The sequence below is a fragment of the Pelophylax lessonae genome (assembly GCF_965119305.1).
Source record: "Pelophylax lessonae genome assembly, chromosome: 3".
NCBI classification, from domain to species: Eukaryota; Metazoa; Chordata; class Amphibia; order Anura; family Ranidae; genus Pelophylax; species Pelophylax lessonae.
Genome location: NC_138770.1, coordinates 456,294,764 through 456,310,419, shown reverse-complemented (window position 1 = coordinate 456,310,419; position 15,656 = coordinate 456,294,764). Strand labels below are relative to the sequence as shown.

The 15,656-nt window shown below is 44.5% G+C and overlaps 1 protein-coding gene across 1 annotated transcript in view; it reads left to right on the top strand.

The window, feature by feature from the left end:
* The window catches only part of PPIL4 (peptidylprolyl isomerase like 4), a 64,625-nt gene that overhangs the window by 29,800 nt on the left and 19,169 nt on the right, over positions 1-15,656 (top strand). The window contains exons 7-10 of the mRNA XM_082251988.1: positions 2,912-3,028; positions 5,823-5,947; positions 14,003-14,069; positions 14,153-14,264. Coding sequence (XP_082108114.1) covers positions 2,912-3,028; positions 5,823-5,947; positions 14,003-14,069; positions 14,153-14,264 — 421 coding nt within the window. The remainder of the gene's footprint in view (positions 1-2,911; positions 3,029-5,822; positions 5,948-14,002; positions 14,070-14,152; positions 14,265-15,656) is intronic.

Genomic DNA, 15,656 nt, shown 5'->3' with positions numbered 1-15,656 from the left:
CTTCGTCCTTTAAGGATCCGGTGGATCGAAAGATAGAAGCAGAGTCCCGCACTATCTTTTCTCTGATAGGGTCAGCATTTAGACCAGTAATTGTTATTGGTCTAGTTTCCCAGACACTTACGGAATGGGCGAAAATGGTACGCCAAGATCTTAGGGGAAAAGATATTCCCCAGGAGACATCTGATTTGATGGAACAGATCATACAAGGGCTACGGTTTATCTGTGACGCAGCCTTGGACACTACTCCCTTGTTAGGGCATGCATCTAAGTTAGCAGTGATCCTCAGACGTGTGCTGTGGTTAAAATGCTGGTCAGCTGACCTAGGTTCCAAAAAGACCTTGACCAATCTCCCTTTTCAGGGGAATCGTCTATTTGGGGCCAACCTAGATGAAATCATTAAGGATGCCACTGGGGGCAAGAGCACTTTTTTGCCACAGGCTGCAAAAGCTAAGGGACCTCGCAACAAGCGAGGACCTTTCTTTACCGCCCATAAAGGGCGCCCGGCTGGTACTCCCGGGAAAGGAAAGCCTCCTCCAGGAGGGTTCAAGAAGGGCTGGTCGGACAAGCAGAGGACCAACCCAGCCAAACCCGAAGTAAAGGAGTACACAGCCTGAAGGTGCGCCCCCACCCGGTTTCAGGGTGGGGGGACGTTTTCACCGGTATTCAGGACATTAGATCGAGCATCAACCACTACTACCGGTGCGATTCTTCCCTTCCAACATTTAAGTACCACAGGAAGCGGTAGTTACCGTTCCCTGAATAGATCTTTTCCTTTACCTTTTCCTAAGAATAGTCCCGATACCTCACAGGAATCGGATCTGGTTGACCAGATAGGCCAAGTAGCCTCTAGTCGGGTGACTTCGGTCCCTGAGGTTCAACCAGAAAAGATCACCTTTCCTGATAACTATCAGGTATCTGATAAATGTGTGGAAACAGAAAACGACCAGACTTTCTCGGATGGTCGGGGCCAGATAGCTCTAGGGACGCCTGGTTCAGATCCAATCAGCGCCAGTGGTCCTAGAAATTCTAGGCTGGCCTCCTCAAGCCGGCCTGGCCGACTTGGACATGTTAGTCGCAGACGTTCCGTGGGAACTTCGTCTCAGGGAGTGTCTGTGGTCTCAAGGACCAATTTACCTTCGTGCTTTACAGTCGCTGGTTTTAATGGCCTGGCCATTGAGACCCAAGTACTGAAGGACAGAGGTTTGTCTACTTCAGTCATTCCTACCCTTATTAAAGCAAGGAAAGCGACTTCCAGCAAGGTCTATTATCACACATGGAAGACTTATATTGCGTGGTGCGAATCTTTAGGATTTCCTCCACGTACCTATTCGGTGTCTCGAATATTGGCCTTTTTGCAACAAGGGGTTGAGCAGAAGCTAGCCTTGAGCACCATCAAGGGTCAAGTTTCAGCATTAGCAATCTTCTTTCAGAAACCTTTAGCTACCAAATCCTTGGTGCGGAATTTCATCCAGGGGGTGCGGCACCTGGCTCCTCCAGTCCGCGCGCCCTTACCGCCCTGGGATCTTAATTTGGTTTTGTTGGTTCTACAGAAACCTCCCTTTGAAAACATCAGGGAGATTCCCTTGCTTACTTTATCCCAGAAGGTGGTCTTCTTGGTGGCTATTACTTCTGCTCGCAGGGTGTCAGAACTGGCTGCATTATCATGCCAGTCCCCATACCTAGTGATTCATAGGGATAAGGTAGTACTTCATCCTAAGCCATCTTTTCTTCCTAAGGTGGTTTCAGATTTTCATCTGAATGAAGATATTGTACTACCTTCCTTGTGTCCTCAGCCCAAGCATCATCGGGAACATGCGTTGCATTCCTTAGATGTGGTTCGGGCAATCAGGGTATACCTGAAAGCTACGGAATCATTCCGTAAGACGGATTCACTTTTTGTGATCACGGATGGGCCCAGAAAGGGTTTTGCCTGCATCTGCCACGACCATTGCCAAATGGATTAGACAGACGGTGGTACAGGCTTATTCTATTAAGGGTCAGAGTCCTCCGTTCCCTGTTAGGGCGCACTCCACTCGAGCGCTCAGTACTTCCTGGGCCTTTCGCCATCAGGCGTCAGTGGTCCAGGTATGTAAGGCGGCCACTTGGTCGTCGGTACATACCTTTACAAAATTCTATAAAATTGATGTGACGGCATCGGCGGATGCCTCATTTGGCCGCAAGGTTTTGCAGGCCGCAATTTGAGGAGACCGGTGGTCTACCTCGAGGGTTTTTTTCTGTTTGAAAAAAAAAAAAAAAAATTTTTTCTCTTTTTTGTTGAGCCTCATCATTAAGGATGAGCATTGTAAACTTCTAGTTGGCACCGGTTGGGCCTTCTAGATTGGGATTTGATTTCATTTTCCCACCCCTCAGTTGTGATTCTGCTCTGGGACGTCCCGAAGGTGGTGTATCACCGAGGACTACGTCTGTCAATGAGCGCTAGAGAAAAATGGATTTTTGTAAAATCTTACCGTAAAATCCTTTTCTCTTAGCTCATTGACAGACGTAGTCCCCGCCCCTCTGTTTTTTTGAGTTGGGTTGGGTTAAAATCTCTAAAGACTGCTTTTTCACATAACTGATTTGCTGAGGCAGAGAGAGAGAGGATATACCCTCTGGGACTGCCCCTAGGGTGTGGCCAGAGCTTTTTAATTTCCTGTCTAGTCCTGCTCCTGTGGAGGCAACATAACCCGAAGGTGGTGTATCACCGAGGACTACGTCTGTCAATGAGCTAAGAGAAAAGGATTTTACGGTAAGATTTTACAAAAATCCATTTTTATTGAGGTGTTGTACAGAATATATTATTATATTGCATTGAGTTTATGTACGGAAGGTAGTTTGTTCTTATTTTGAGTTTGGGATAAGATGTCCTTATATGTTCTAATAGATGATTGTTGTTTTTCCTTTTGTATGACAGAGTGGGAGGATTGGTGCAGATGAAGAAATTGATGACAACAAAGGAAAGTCCACAGAAGAAGTCGAAGAACAGCTGGCAGAGAAAGAAGCCAAGACCAGAGCTGTCCTGCTGGAAATGGTAAAGATTGTCTACCTTCCAAATGCTTATTAAAAACTCTTAACATGCAAAAAAGTATTACCTTGTCAAGCTGCCATTTTTAATGCCTCCTTGTTAAAGAATCAATGTTAAGAATTTGTTTTTTACTGATCTCCTTGGAGAAGTTAATAAGGGAGGGGGGGAGTACCTTCAAAGCCCAAGTTCACCACTAACCCACTTTATCTTCAAGCCTAAAAATGTTCCCACAAGAGTCAAAAGAATATTTTGTCACCAGCCACATTAATAGTAGCTGCTGGTTTCCTCCTGTAAAGACAAATATTGTTAAAATAAAATTGAATCCCCAAAAGAATCAATGATGAAAGCAATTCACTATGATGGTCCAAGCTAGGATTCTCTCTGTGGAACCTAAGCAAGTAAGCTTTTTCTTGGCATTACAATGAACAAACCCTAACTTCCATATTTTTATCGTTATCGAGATGCAACTATATCATCACTTTATGGGTTTATATTCATTTACTGTAAAATTCCAAATGGATGCTTCAGTTGTAACAGCTTAAAATGACTCGTAAACCTTATTTTTTGGGTAAATAACAAACATTTTATACTTCCATGCTCTGTGCAGTTTTGCACAGAGCAGCCATGATCCAATTCTCCTGGCTCCTCCCATCTGCCGAGTGCCCCCATAGTAAGCTGCTTGTTTTGGGGGCACTTATACAGACTCCCTCTCTAGCCGCCTCTTTGCGTCCATTGACACACAGAGCACAGCTTGACCCTGACCCCTACCCCTCCCACCTCCCTGGCTGTAAGTGACTGCAGCGGAAGCCAGTGTCCGACTGCTTTCTCTGAGCCAATGAGGAGGGAGAGAGATGAGACTCTGAGGTTGGGTTCAGGTAAGTATAAAAGGGGGGGCTGAGCATAGAAGGTTTTACTTCCAATGCGGAAATGCATGAAGGTAAAAAACCTTCTTCTACCTTTTACAGCCATTTTAGAAGAATAACCATTTTAATGCAGAAACCGGTTTTGTGTTTAAACAGCAGAGATTGCTTGAGCTCCTCTTGCTAAGTTACTCCAAAAAATCACAATAAGGCACAAAGTAATCTACACTGCTCAAAAAAAATGAAAGGAACACTTTTTAAGCAGAGTATAGCATCAAGTCAATCAAACTCCTGGGATATGGATTTGGTCAGTTAAGTAGCAAAGGGAGTTGTTAATAATTTTCCGCTGCTTTGGTGTTAATTAAATTAACAGGTGCACTAGATGGCAAACAATGAGACTACCTCAGGAATAATTTTACAGATGGAGGCAACTTCCATTTTTTTTTTTTTTTTTTTTTTTTCTTCCCTGCTCATCTTTTCTGACTGTTTTTCATTTTAGTTTTGCATTTGGCTAGGGTCAGTGTCACTACTGGTAGCATGAGGCAATACCTGGACCCTATAGAGGTTACACAGGAAGTCCAACTCCTCCAGGATGGCACATCAATATGTGCCATTGCCAGAAGGTTTGCTGTGTCACTCAGCACAGTCTCGAGCATGGAGGAGATTCCAGGAGAAAGAAAGTTACTCTAGGAGAGCTGGACAGGGCCATAGAAGGTCCTTAACTTATCAGCAGGACCGGTATCTGCTCCTTTGGGCAAGGAGGAACAGGATGAGCATTGCCGGAAGCTTACTAAATGACCTCTAGCAGGCCACTGGTGTGAATGTCTCTGACCAAATAATCAGAAACCGACTTCATAAAGGTGGCCTTACATCCTCAAGTGGGCCTGTGTTCTCTGCCTTGCACCGTGGAGCTTGATTGGCATTTGCCATTGAACACCAGAATTGGCAGGTCTGCCACTAGCGCCCTGTGCTTTTCACAGATGAGAGCAGGTTCACACTGAGCATATGTCAGACGTGAAAGGGTCTGGCGAAGCCGTGGAGAATGTAATGCTGCCTTTAACACCATTCAGCATGACCAGTTTGGTGGTGGGTCAGTGATGGTCTGGAGAAGCATATCCATAGAGGGATGCACAGACCTCTACAGGCTAGAAAATGAAACCCTGACTGCCATTAGGTATTGGGATGAACTCCTTGGACCCATTGTCAGACCCTGCGCTGGTGCAGTGGGTCCTGGGTTCCTCCTGGTGCACGACAATGCCCAGCTTCATGTGGCGAGAGTATGTAGCCAGTTCCTGGAGGATGAAGGAATTCCTACCATTGAAATGGCCTCTAGGCTTGCCTGACCTAAATCCAATAGAACACCTCTGGGACATTGTTTTGGTCCATTCAACGCCACTAGGTTTCACCTCAGTCTGTTCAGGAGCTCAGTGATGCCCTGGTCCAGATCTGGGAGGAAATACCCCAGACACCATTTGTCGTCTCAGCATGTGGGGGCCTTACAAACTACTTGTTACCATTTTGAGTTGCTGCAATGAAATTTCAACAAAATGGACTAGCCTGCGGCATCATTTTTTCACTTTGATTTTCAGGGTGTCTTTAATTTATCCCTCTGTAGGTTGATAATTTTCATTTCCATCAAATGTGACATTCTTTCCTTCCTAACGCATTACCCAGTCCATATCAGTATAGCTATCCAGCATGATATTTTTCCCCATTGAGATCTGATGTGTTTTCAAAGTGTTCCTTTCATTTCTTTTGAGCAGTGTAGATTACGAGGGAAACGTATAGTAACACAAAAGGCATGCTTACTTCATAACTTTTTAGCCTGCCAGACTTTATAAACCTATAAATGCTTCTTTAATATATACTGCTCGTGTGGTTTTGTACAGTATCGTACTCTTACTGTAATTGTTTGAAACTTCCTACTGCTCATTTCAAAGGTTGGTGACATACCAGATGCAGAGATCAAACCACCTGAAAATGTACTCTTTGTGTGCAAACTAAATCCTGTAACCACAGATGAAGATTTAGAGATCATCTTTTCCCGGTTTGGATCTATAAAAAGGTATATTTTTATTAAGTTTTGTGGATTTTACTGGAACATTGCCTTTTCATGATATTAATCTGTGCTTTCTACAGTTTTACACTCCTTAAGCTTAACTGTATGTATAGCCAAAACTTTTTTCGTTTATTTTAATACAGTGTAGGAAATTGTTAAAATCTGTCATGGTTATTTTCTTTCTTTTTTGGGGTTTTTTTTTTTTTTTTTTTTTTTAACCCCATCGGTGTCTCATTACCATACCATTTTTTTTTTTTTTTTTAAGTCCTGTTGATGCAACCGGAAAGGAGAGGAAATCTCTCTAAAGTAAAGTAAATCCTCTCTATTCCTGTCTGGTGACAACTCAAAGTTAGGAATTTTCCCCCATTTTTCAGCCCAAAAACAAATGAGGTAATCTGTCCTCTCACCACTTTCAAAACTGAAAAAGATTTGGGTAACATACATTTTATTTCACTGAGCTAAAATGCATTTTGTTTACTATGGTGATCCTTTCTTTTCAGTCGTGTGATGGTTACTTTCACCTCCTATTGGAAGTATTTGCTAAAAATGGAGGATGTTGTGGCTTTAATGATAGTTACAGCTCAGTGAATTGAGCCTACTGTCTAAAGCAGCCCATAGATAATACTGTTGTTTTTTTTTTTTTTTTTCTTCAGTTCCCCTATCCACACACTTGATGTGCATGGAAGGAAAGCTTCCTGCTGAGCAATTTTATTCTGACAGCAGGGAGACTTCCCTGCAATCAGAATACACTGATCAGCGCTGCAGGCTATAGCCAGCGGTGTTAGTTAAGCAGGGAAAATTTGCCTGTGTGGATTTAACCTGCTGAACCAGCCAAATTTCAATCCATGGATGTCCGACTTTATTCCTTCTTTCACTGTGTGTACAGATTTTGTCTTGCATTAATTTGCAGTGTAAGATAACCTGCTTTAGGGGAAAAAAATACTTATCAGCCCTCCTGCTTTACACAATGCATTACAAACAATGACACAAACCAGTTTTATTTTTGTATAAATCTTTGAGATTTAAGAAGGTACATTCAGAACACCTAAACCGCTGACAAGTTTAATGTTGATTAGTGCCTAATTATAGATAACCAAGTTAACCTCTCCATCAATATAGAGGACCATTTCTAACCTCCACCAGCTATCGTTTAGGAAGTCCGTATAAGCTAGGTATTTTCAAATAAAAAGTCTTACAAAAATTTTGAGAACATTTGATGGCTTGATGAATGTTTGAAACTAGTTCTCAATTTTTGTTTGCTTTTGAAGTAATTATAAACTCTCCTTTTTAAAAAGAAAAAAATAACAAATGCATAGAACAACCCCGAACCCCGGCATCGCTTAAGGCTCTCCCCCCTCCGCTGAGTGCCCCATACAGCGTGGGTAAAAATGTATTTGATGCCCTGCTGATTTTGTACGCTTGCCCGCTAACAAAGAAATGATCAGTTTATAATTTTAATGGTAGGTTTAACAGTGAGGGACCGAATAACAACAAAAATATCCAGAAAACTCATTTCAGAAACGTTTTTAATTGATTTGCATTTTAATGAGTGAAATAAGTATTTGACCCCTTCGCAAAACATGACTTGGTACTTGGTGGCGAAAGCCTTGTTGGCAATCAGAGTTCAGAAGTTTCATGTAGTTGGCCACCAGGTTTGCACACATTTCAGAAGGGATTTGGTCCCACTTCTCTTTGCAGATTCTCTCCAAGTCATTAGGTTTCTAGGCTGACGTTTGATAACTCGAACCTTCAGCTCCCTCCACATATTTTCTATGGGATTAATTTCTGGAGACCTTAATGTGCTTCTTCTTGAGCTACTCCTTTGTTGCCTTGGCCGTGTGTTTTGGGTCATTGTCATGCTGGAATACCCATCCACGACCCATTTTCAATACCCTGGCTGAGGGCAGTAGGTTCTCACCTACGATTTGACTGTATATAGCCCTATCTATCGTCCCTTTGATGTGGTGAAGTTGTCCTGTCCCCTTAGCAGAAAAACACCCCCAAAGCATAATGTTTCCACCTCCATGTTTGATGGTGTTCTTTGATTCATAGGCAGCATTCCTCCTCCAAAAACGGCGAGTTGAGTTGATGCCAAAGAATTAGATTGTGGTGAGATATTACCAAAACACTTTCACCCAGTTTTCCCCTGAATCATTCAGATGTTCGTTCGCAAACTTCAGACAGACCAATTGTTTTTTTGGTGTCTATGGTCCCAGCTGCCTTGAGATTGACATGGGTCTTTCACACAATGCGATGGTCTTGTAGCCCATTCCAGCCGTGTGTAGGTCTACATTCTTGTCCCTGACATCCTTGGACAGCTCTTTGGTCTTGGCCATGGTGGAGAGATTGGAATCTGATTTGCTTCTGTGGACAGGTGTCTTTTTTTTTTTTTTTTATTCCGGTAACAAGCTGAGAGGAGCACTCCCTTTACTAGCTAATGGAACAACAAAGGGCACCAGGTCAGAGAAGGAAGTTGTAAAAACACATTTATTTATCACACACTTCCATGGCAATTAGCACGAGTGGATGTGGTGACAAGCAGATCATCCTCCTAAATGCAGTGTCCAGAAGATGGTATGCGCTGAAGGGTGACACAGGGCCGGGATGGACAGCACAGCCACTGCTGTGTGCAAGGAGCCAGTTGCAGCAGCAGGAAATATGATGGAACGTGCTGTGGGGGAGTCTAAATAAGCTGTATGTCAGACACAATCTTTTTGAATCTAGGAGCCAGGTTGTGTGTGTTTTCTCTAACAAAGCTTGGGGGTAGAACATGTAACGTAACATGTTCCCAAATGTGAACTTCTTTAACCCTATCACAGCCAGAGCATTTTTTTTTTTGCACGCATTTAACCACCTCAATGCAGGGCACTTAAACCCCCTTCCTTCCCAGACCAATTTTCAGCTTTTAGCGCTGTTGCAATTTGAATGACAATTGCGCGGTCATGCAACGCTGTACCTAAACCAAATTTGTGTCATTTTTTTCCCCACAAATGGAGCTTTCTTTTGGTGGTATTTGATCACCGTCAGGTTTTTTCTTTTTTGGTGCACAAATAAAAAACCTGAAAAGTTTGAAAAAAAAAAAAAGTTTTTTTGTTTAGGTTATAAAATTTTGTAAATAGATATGTTTTTTCCTGCACTGATGAGCACTGATGTTGCTGCACTGACAGGCACTGATGGGGTGGCACTGATGGGGTGGCACTGATATGCAGCACTGATATGCAGCACTGATGGGCACTGATTGGCGGCACTGATTGGCGGCACTGATTGGCGGCACTGATTGGCGGCACTGATTGGCGGCACTGATGGGTGGCACTGATGGGTGGCACTGATGGGTGGCACTGATGGGTGGCACTGATGGGTGGCACTGATGGGTGGCACTGATGGGTGGCACTGATGGGTGGCACTGATGGGTGGCACTGATGGGTGGCACTGATGGGTGGCACTGATTGGCGGCACTGGTGGGCACTGGTGGGCGGCACTGATTGATGGCATTAACGGCACTGGTGGGCAGCACTGATAGATGGCATTGGTGGGCAACACTGATAGGGAGGGCACTGGGGGGCTCTCTGAGCCCTGCTTGCCATCCCTGGTGGCCATAGTGGGCATCCCTGGTGGCCATGGGTGGGCCTCCCTGGTGGCTTAGTGGCAGCCCTCCCCCCCCCCCCCCCCCCCCCCAGGGCTGCACTGGTAATCAATGTTCTGATTACCAGCACAGACCCCCCCTGTGATCAGTGAGTAATTAGAAATACTCACTGATCACCCCCGCAGCAGCACCGATCATCCCTCTTCTCCTCACTGACTGGATCTGTCAGGAGGAGAAGAGATCGAAGCCGTTACAACGGCTCTATTTACATTACATGACGGCTGTGATTGGACACAGCCGTCATGTGATCAGGAGGGCCAATCACAGGGCTCTCCTGCCGAATGATGTTGCTCTGTGTCCGAGGGACACAGGCACATCGAGATCGCGCCGCTGCGCGTGCCCACGCCGGCGCGATCTCTCTCCTTCTGAAGGACGTTCCGGAACGTCCATTTAGAAGGACGAGACTCCCACCCGGCCGTATATCTACAATGGCCCGGGTGGGAGGTAGTTAACAAGTCCTTTTAGGCCTGAAGATTACCTAAAACCCCCAAACATTATATATTTTCTGAAAGTAGACACCCTAGAGCAGGGATCTTCAATCTATGGCCCTCCAGTTGTTAAGGAACTACAATTCCTATCAGCTGGAGGGCCATAGTTTGAGGATCCCTGCCCTAGAGAATTAAATAGTTCTAAGTTTTTATTATTAGTTCAATATTATAAAGGTCTAGGAAACACAAAATTTAATTGAACACATTAAAACTAGTTTTAGGGTGCACAAAAACACAAATATTTTACCAAAAAATTGGGTAATTTAAAGAGCTTAGGGCTGCACCAAATACATTAATACTTAATATGTTCAATCCTAAATTTGCGTGCGCCTGTGAAATTGTGACAAACTTCAGTACCCTATATTTTCCATAGGCGACGCTTTAAAAGCCCCCTTTAGGTCATCAGTTTAGCGTTACGAAGGAGGTCTGGTGCTAGAATTTATTGCTCTCATTCCAACGTGCGCAGCAATATGAAACCTGCGTATCGCAATCAACGGTTTTAGGCGTGCCTTTACGTTTGTACGTGCGTATATGTGGGGGAGTTTATGTGCTTCGGTGTAACTTAATTTTTTTTAAAATTAAAAAAGAATAAATAACAAATCTCTTGCACAACTTTGAGAGAGATAGTCTCTTCTCAAAAAAAAAAAAAATGAAACCCTTTGAAAACTCCTCAGATTTCAATGGGGGAAAAATGGCAGCATGCTGAATATCTATACTGATATGGACTGGGTAATGTGTTAGGAACACAGGGATGCCACAACATTTGATAGAAATGAAAATATAAACCTACAGAGGTCTGAATTCAAAGACGCCCCCAAAAAATCAAAGTAAAAAAATGATGCAGCAGGCTAGTTTTGCTGAAATTTCATTGCAGCAACTCAAAATGGTTCTATAGTATGTAGTACTATTGTATGGCCCCCATGTGCTTGTATGCATGTCTGATAACGTTGGGGCATGCTCCTAATGAGATGACATGATGTCCTGGGGTATTATATCCCAGTGTTGTCCTTGGTGTTGGCATTGTTGTGCCAGCGGGGGATTGTGATACTGGAGTATCTGGATGATCTTCAGTGAGCAGAGTCTCCGACTGCTCTGGAGGACAACCAGGTGATTTCTGTGGGGATTCTGCAGGAGTTTGGTTGAAAATTACATTTCCAGGTATTGGCTCCTAGTTGGACTATCTGGGTCTGCTCTGGTGTTCCTCCCATGGGACGGGTTCCAAACTCTGTCCTCACGAGACGTCTGCAAGGGAGATTCTTTGTCGTCATATGGGGCAAGAATCTGCAAGTGTCTAGACACTCTGATCCTGTTGAGCCGAGGTACGAGAGGGTCCCTGTCATAGTGGCTTAGTTCTCTGGCGCTTCGACAAGTAAATATTCCTTCCCTTGTATGGGATGGTTGTCACCACAGATGCCAGCCTGTCCAAGTGGGTGGCTTTTTTCGGCACGGTTTGTGCTCAGGGGGGGGTCTGGATTTGGTTAGGGGCTGGCCACATGTTCTGTGACCATTTCCATATGTATGTATGTATGTGTGTGTATGTATGTGTATATATATATATATATATATATATATATATAATATATATATATATATATATATATATACATCCATCCGCAAACAAAAACCAGGACCAGTGTTAGACCTGTAAAAACGTCTGACACTGCTAAAGGCTGCTTAACTTTGCATAACATTACTTATGCAATGTTAAGCATATATATATATATATATGTGTGTTGGTGTTCCCTATGGTAGCCCATTGATTTGAATGGAAGTCGGATCATGCCCCCAGGTTCCAAACCAGGCCCTTCGGGTCTGGTATGGATTTTGGACATACAAAATAAATGTTGTGGGTTCCCCCCCCCCCAAATCCATACCAGACTCTATCCGAGCATGCGGCGTCAGGGATGGGGAGGGGGACAAGCGAGCGGCCCCACCCCTCCTGGACCATACCAAGCCACATGCCCTCATCATGGGGGGGGGGGGGGTTTCGGGTGCTTTGTGGCGGGGGGGCTCTGCACCCCCCACCCAAAGCACTTTGTCCCCATGTTGATGAGGGCAAGGGCCTCTTCCAGACAACCCTGGGCGGTGGTTATGGGGATCTGCGGGCAGGGGGCTTATTGGAATCTGGACACAGATTCCAATGACAAGAGACTTGAGAAGTCCTTTATTAAAAATCTCCCTCCGGTCCTCCTCTGATGTCTCCCATGATTATGCCGGCTCCGCTCTTTGCAGCTTCTTATGTAGCCAGGAGGCATGGCCACCCGGTGATGTCACTCGAAGACCCCACCCCCTTGTGTCAGGGTCTCCGAGTGACGTCACTGGGTGGCCACGCCCCCCGGCTATATAAGAAGCTGCAAAGAGCAGAGTCGGCATAATTGCAGGAGACATCGTCTGAGGAGGACTGGAGCAAGATTTTTAATAAAGGACTTCTGAAAACCGACTCTTATCATTATTTACATTACAATGCCTTTATTTGGGGTGAATGGGTTGGGGTATAATGCTCCTTCACATAGGGAGGGGGGTCTGGGATCTGGGGGTCCCCTTTGTTACAGGGGGCATCCAGATTCCGATAAGCCCCCTGCCCACAGACCTCCACAACCACTGGCCAGGGTTGTCGGGGAGGAGGCCCTTGTCCCCATCAACACATTGAGGGTGTGTGGCCTGGTATGGTCAGGAGGGGGTTTGGCCCCTCCCTCATCCCCTCCCCTTTCCTGACCTGCTGGGCTGCATGCTCAGATGAGGGTCTGGTATAGATCTGGGGGGGGGGGGGTTGCGTGGGGCTCCCCTTCAAAATCCATACCATACCCTAAGGGCCTGGTATGGAACCTGGGGGGGACCCCCACACTGTTTTTTTTTTTTCCCCATTTTGGCATGGAGTTTCCCCTCAAGATCCTCAGCGCAAGTTGGATCATCCTGATGCGACTTCTATTCAAATCAATGGGCTGAAAGCTGTATCAAAGATGGCTCCATAGGTAACAATTGATTTTGAATAGAGGCAGAAAAACGCTGCTTAAAGCTAACGTGGCTAAACGTGCAATAACGCCAATGGAAGAAGCTACTAAATGCACGTTTTTACAGCTGCTTTTTCCTAGTGTTAGCAGTGGCTCTGCAGTTCATTTTTTTTTTCTAACACCCTGTGTGCATGAGGCCTTCTTCTGACATTGTTTATTACAAAACTGAATTCTAGAGCTGGAAGTGGGAGTATACCACCTGGGACTGCCCCATGGGCGTAGCTAAACTTTCTGCTAACCCTTTTCTGCCTAGTGTCCTACTCCTAGGAAGCGCAGCATAACATATTTGACTAATGAAGACATGTCGCTGTGTCCGTCAATGAACATCAGAGAAAAGGATAAGACAAAAATTACTGTTCTTTTTGGTGACCAGTTCGTTTTATTGAGACATCCAGGGTCTAAAACACCCTGCACGTCTCCCCTGTGTGCCACGTAATGTAATGCATGCACATTGCACTGCATTACATTCTTTGATGGCCTGGGAAACTGTCAACGTGGACCCGAAAAAGGGGAGGAGAGTGAACGTGTGTCCGTTTCCTCTCTCCCCTCCCCACCCGCTATGCTGCCCATACTGGGTCCACAGATGGGCAAGCGAAGGCTAGGATACATAGCGATAGAGAGGGGATAGCTGCACGGGGTGTGTGCAGCATTTGGGGAGCAGCCCAGGCGCCAGGACGCAATTTCTTGTCGCCATTCCGACCTGGGGTTAGTCAAACCCTGCTATATGTGCACCTGGAGTATTGTGGCAAGAAAATGTGGACCAACCTTTAGTGGGGACTATCTGTACAGTCATGCCTGTATAGCACGAATGTTCAGAAGATAAGTATTCTCATTAGAGGCTGCATAAATAGACCTTACTTTGTTTACTTATATTGTCTATCTTGACTTCTTCCTTCTTTTTTTTTTTTTTTTCTTCTAGCTGTGAGATAATTCGAGACTGGAAGACTGGCGAATCATTGTGCTATGCTTTTATTGAGTTTGAAAAGGTACTGATTGCTAGTGTTTGTTGTCTATATTTTAAAAAATATCAACTATACACATTGCTTATATTTGTTTACTTGTTACTCAGGAAGAAGACTGTGAGAAAGCATATTTTAAGATGGACAATGTGCTTATTGATGACCGGCGAATCCATGTGGATTTCAGTCAGTCTGTTGCTAAAGTGACATGGAAAGGAAAAGGTACCATCATTATTATACGAATAGAATGAGATAGATATCGATATATATATTTATTTTTGGTGCATGTATTTGTAACAGTTAAAAGTAGTAAAGTTCAGTTTCTCTTTTGTTCATTGACGGACACAGCTCCTGATTCTTCTTAATCTTTGGATTATGTTGCCCCCCTACAGGAGTAGGACACTATGCAGGAAAAAAAAAAACTTGACTACGCCTATGGGGCAGTCCCAGGGGGGGTATACTTCCACTTCCTGCTACAGGTACTCAGTTTAGTTACAAGCAGTGTCAGGAGAATTACAACTCCTGAAGGGTGGGTGCTGTGTCTGTCAATTAATATCAGAGAAATGGGTTTTTCGGTAAGTCAAAAATCCCATTTTCTCTTTCGTTCATTGACAGACATAGCTCCTGTTTTTTTTTCTGTCTAGTCAGGTGTAAGGACCTAGTTTCTTGCTGGGATGTCTGGTCCTCGCATTTTTTTTTCATTATTAAATGGAATTTTTTTCCTTTTTATAATTTTGTTCCTGTGAGAACTACAATCAGGGTCCGGCAAGTGAGCGCATGCAGACCGCAGCTCCGTGCTAGGTCGACCGCGACATAGCCCCAGTGGACGGGGGCTGGCCTGCGAGTTGAAACGTCTCGCGAGGACGCATACGAACTGGCTTCGTCCGGAGTCGCAGCGTTTCCTCCTGGCCGACAGCACCCACATTATGATGGAGCGACGTCCGGAGTGGTGCCCACCCTTTCCTGGTGTGGTAAGTAGCTGTCGCCCCCCCTCCCAACTAACCCTGGAGAGTTTTGGGGTGGAAGTTGGCCCCTCCCTGGGATGAGAAGTTGGAAAATACGCTCCCAGATAGCGGTATGCTGGGCGTATAAATAAGGTAGTAAGTGTAAGTGCCACATCCTAACTTAGATCAAAAATTGAAAGGGAGGAAACATGGACTTTGCAGGCACTGGGTATTTAAAAAATCACATACTTTATTATATAATACATCTAAAATCATCAAACAAGAATCAAAAAGAGGGACGTAAAACAATGATATCCCATATAAGGGAAATATAAAATACATAATTGACAAGAAGGTGATTACACTGTTGGTAGTAATGGGACAATTATACAATCGCAATATAATATAACAATAATAATACTTCACATCGAGGCGATCATGACCGCAGGTGACAGGGAATGATACTGTCGTCCCGGGAGGATCGAGCGATGTGTATTAGCAGTAGATCGTACAATTTCGTTGGGCCATATTGCTCGACATGTTTCACCTTATGCTTCCTCTCGGAGCTAATGGATCAATATTCTGTAGAGTTTAGTAGGCAATGACGATATAGGTAAGAGGTATAGTAAATACCCAACAGGGAAGATGTATGGAGGATCAGAGCTGTCAC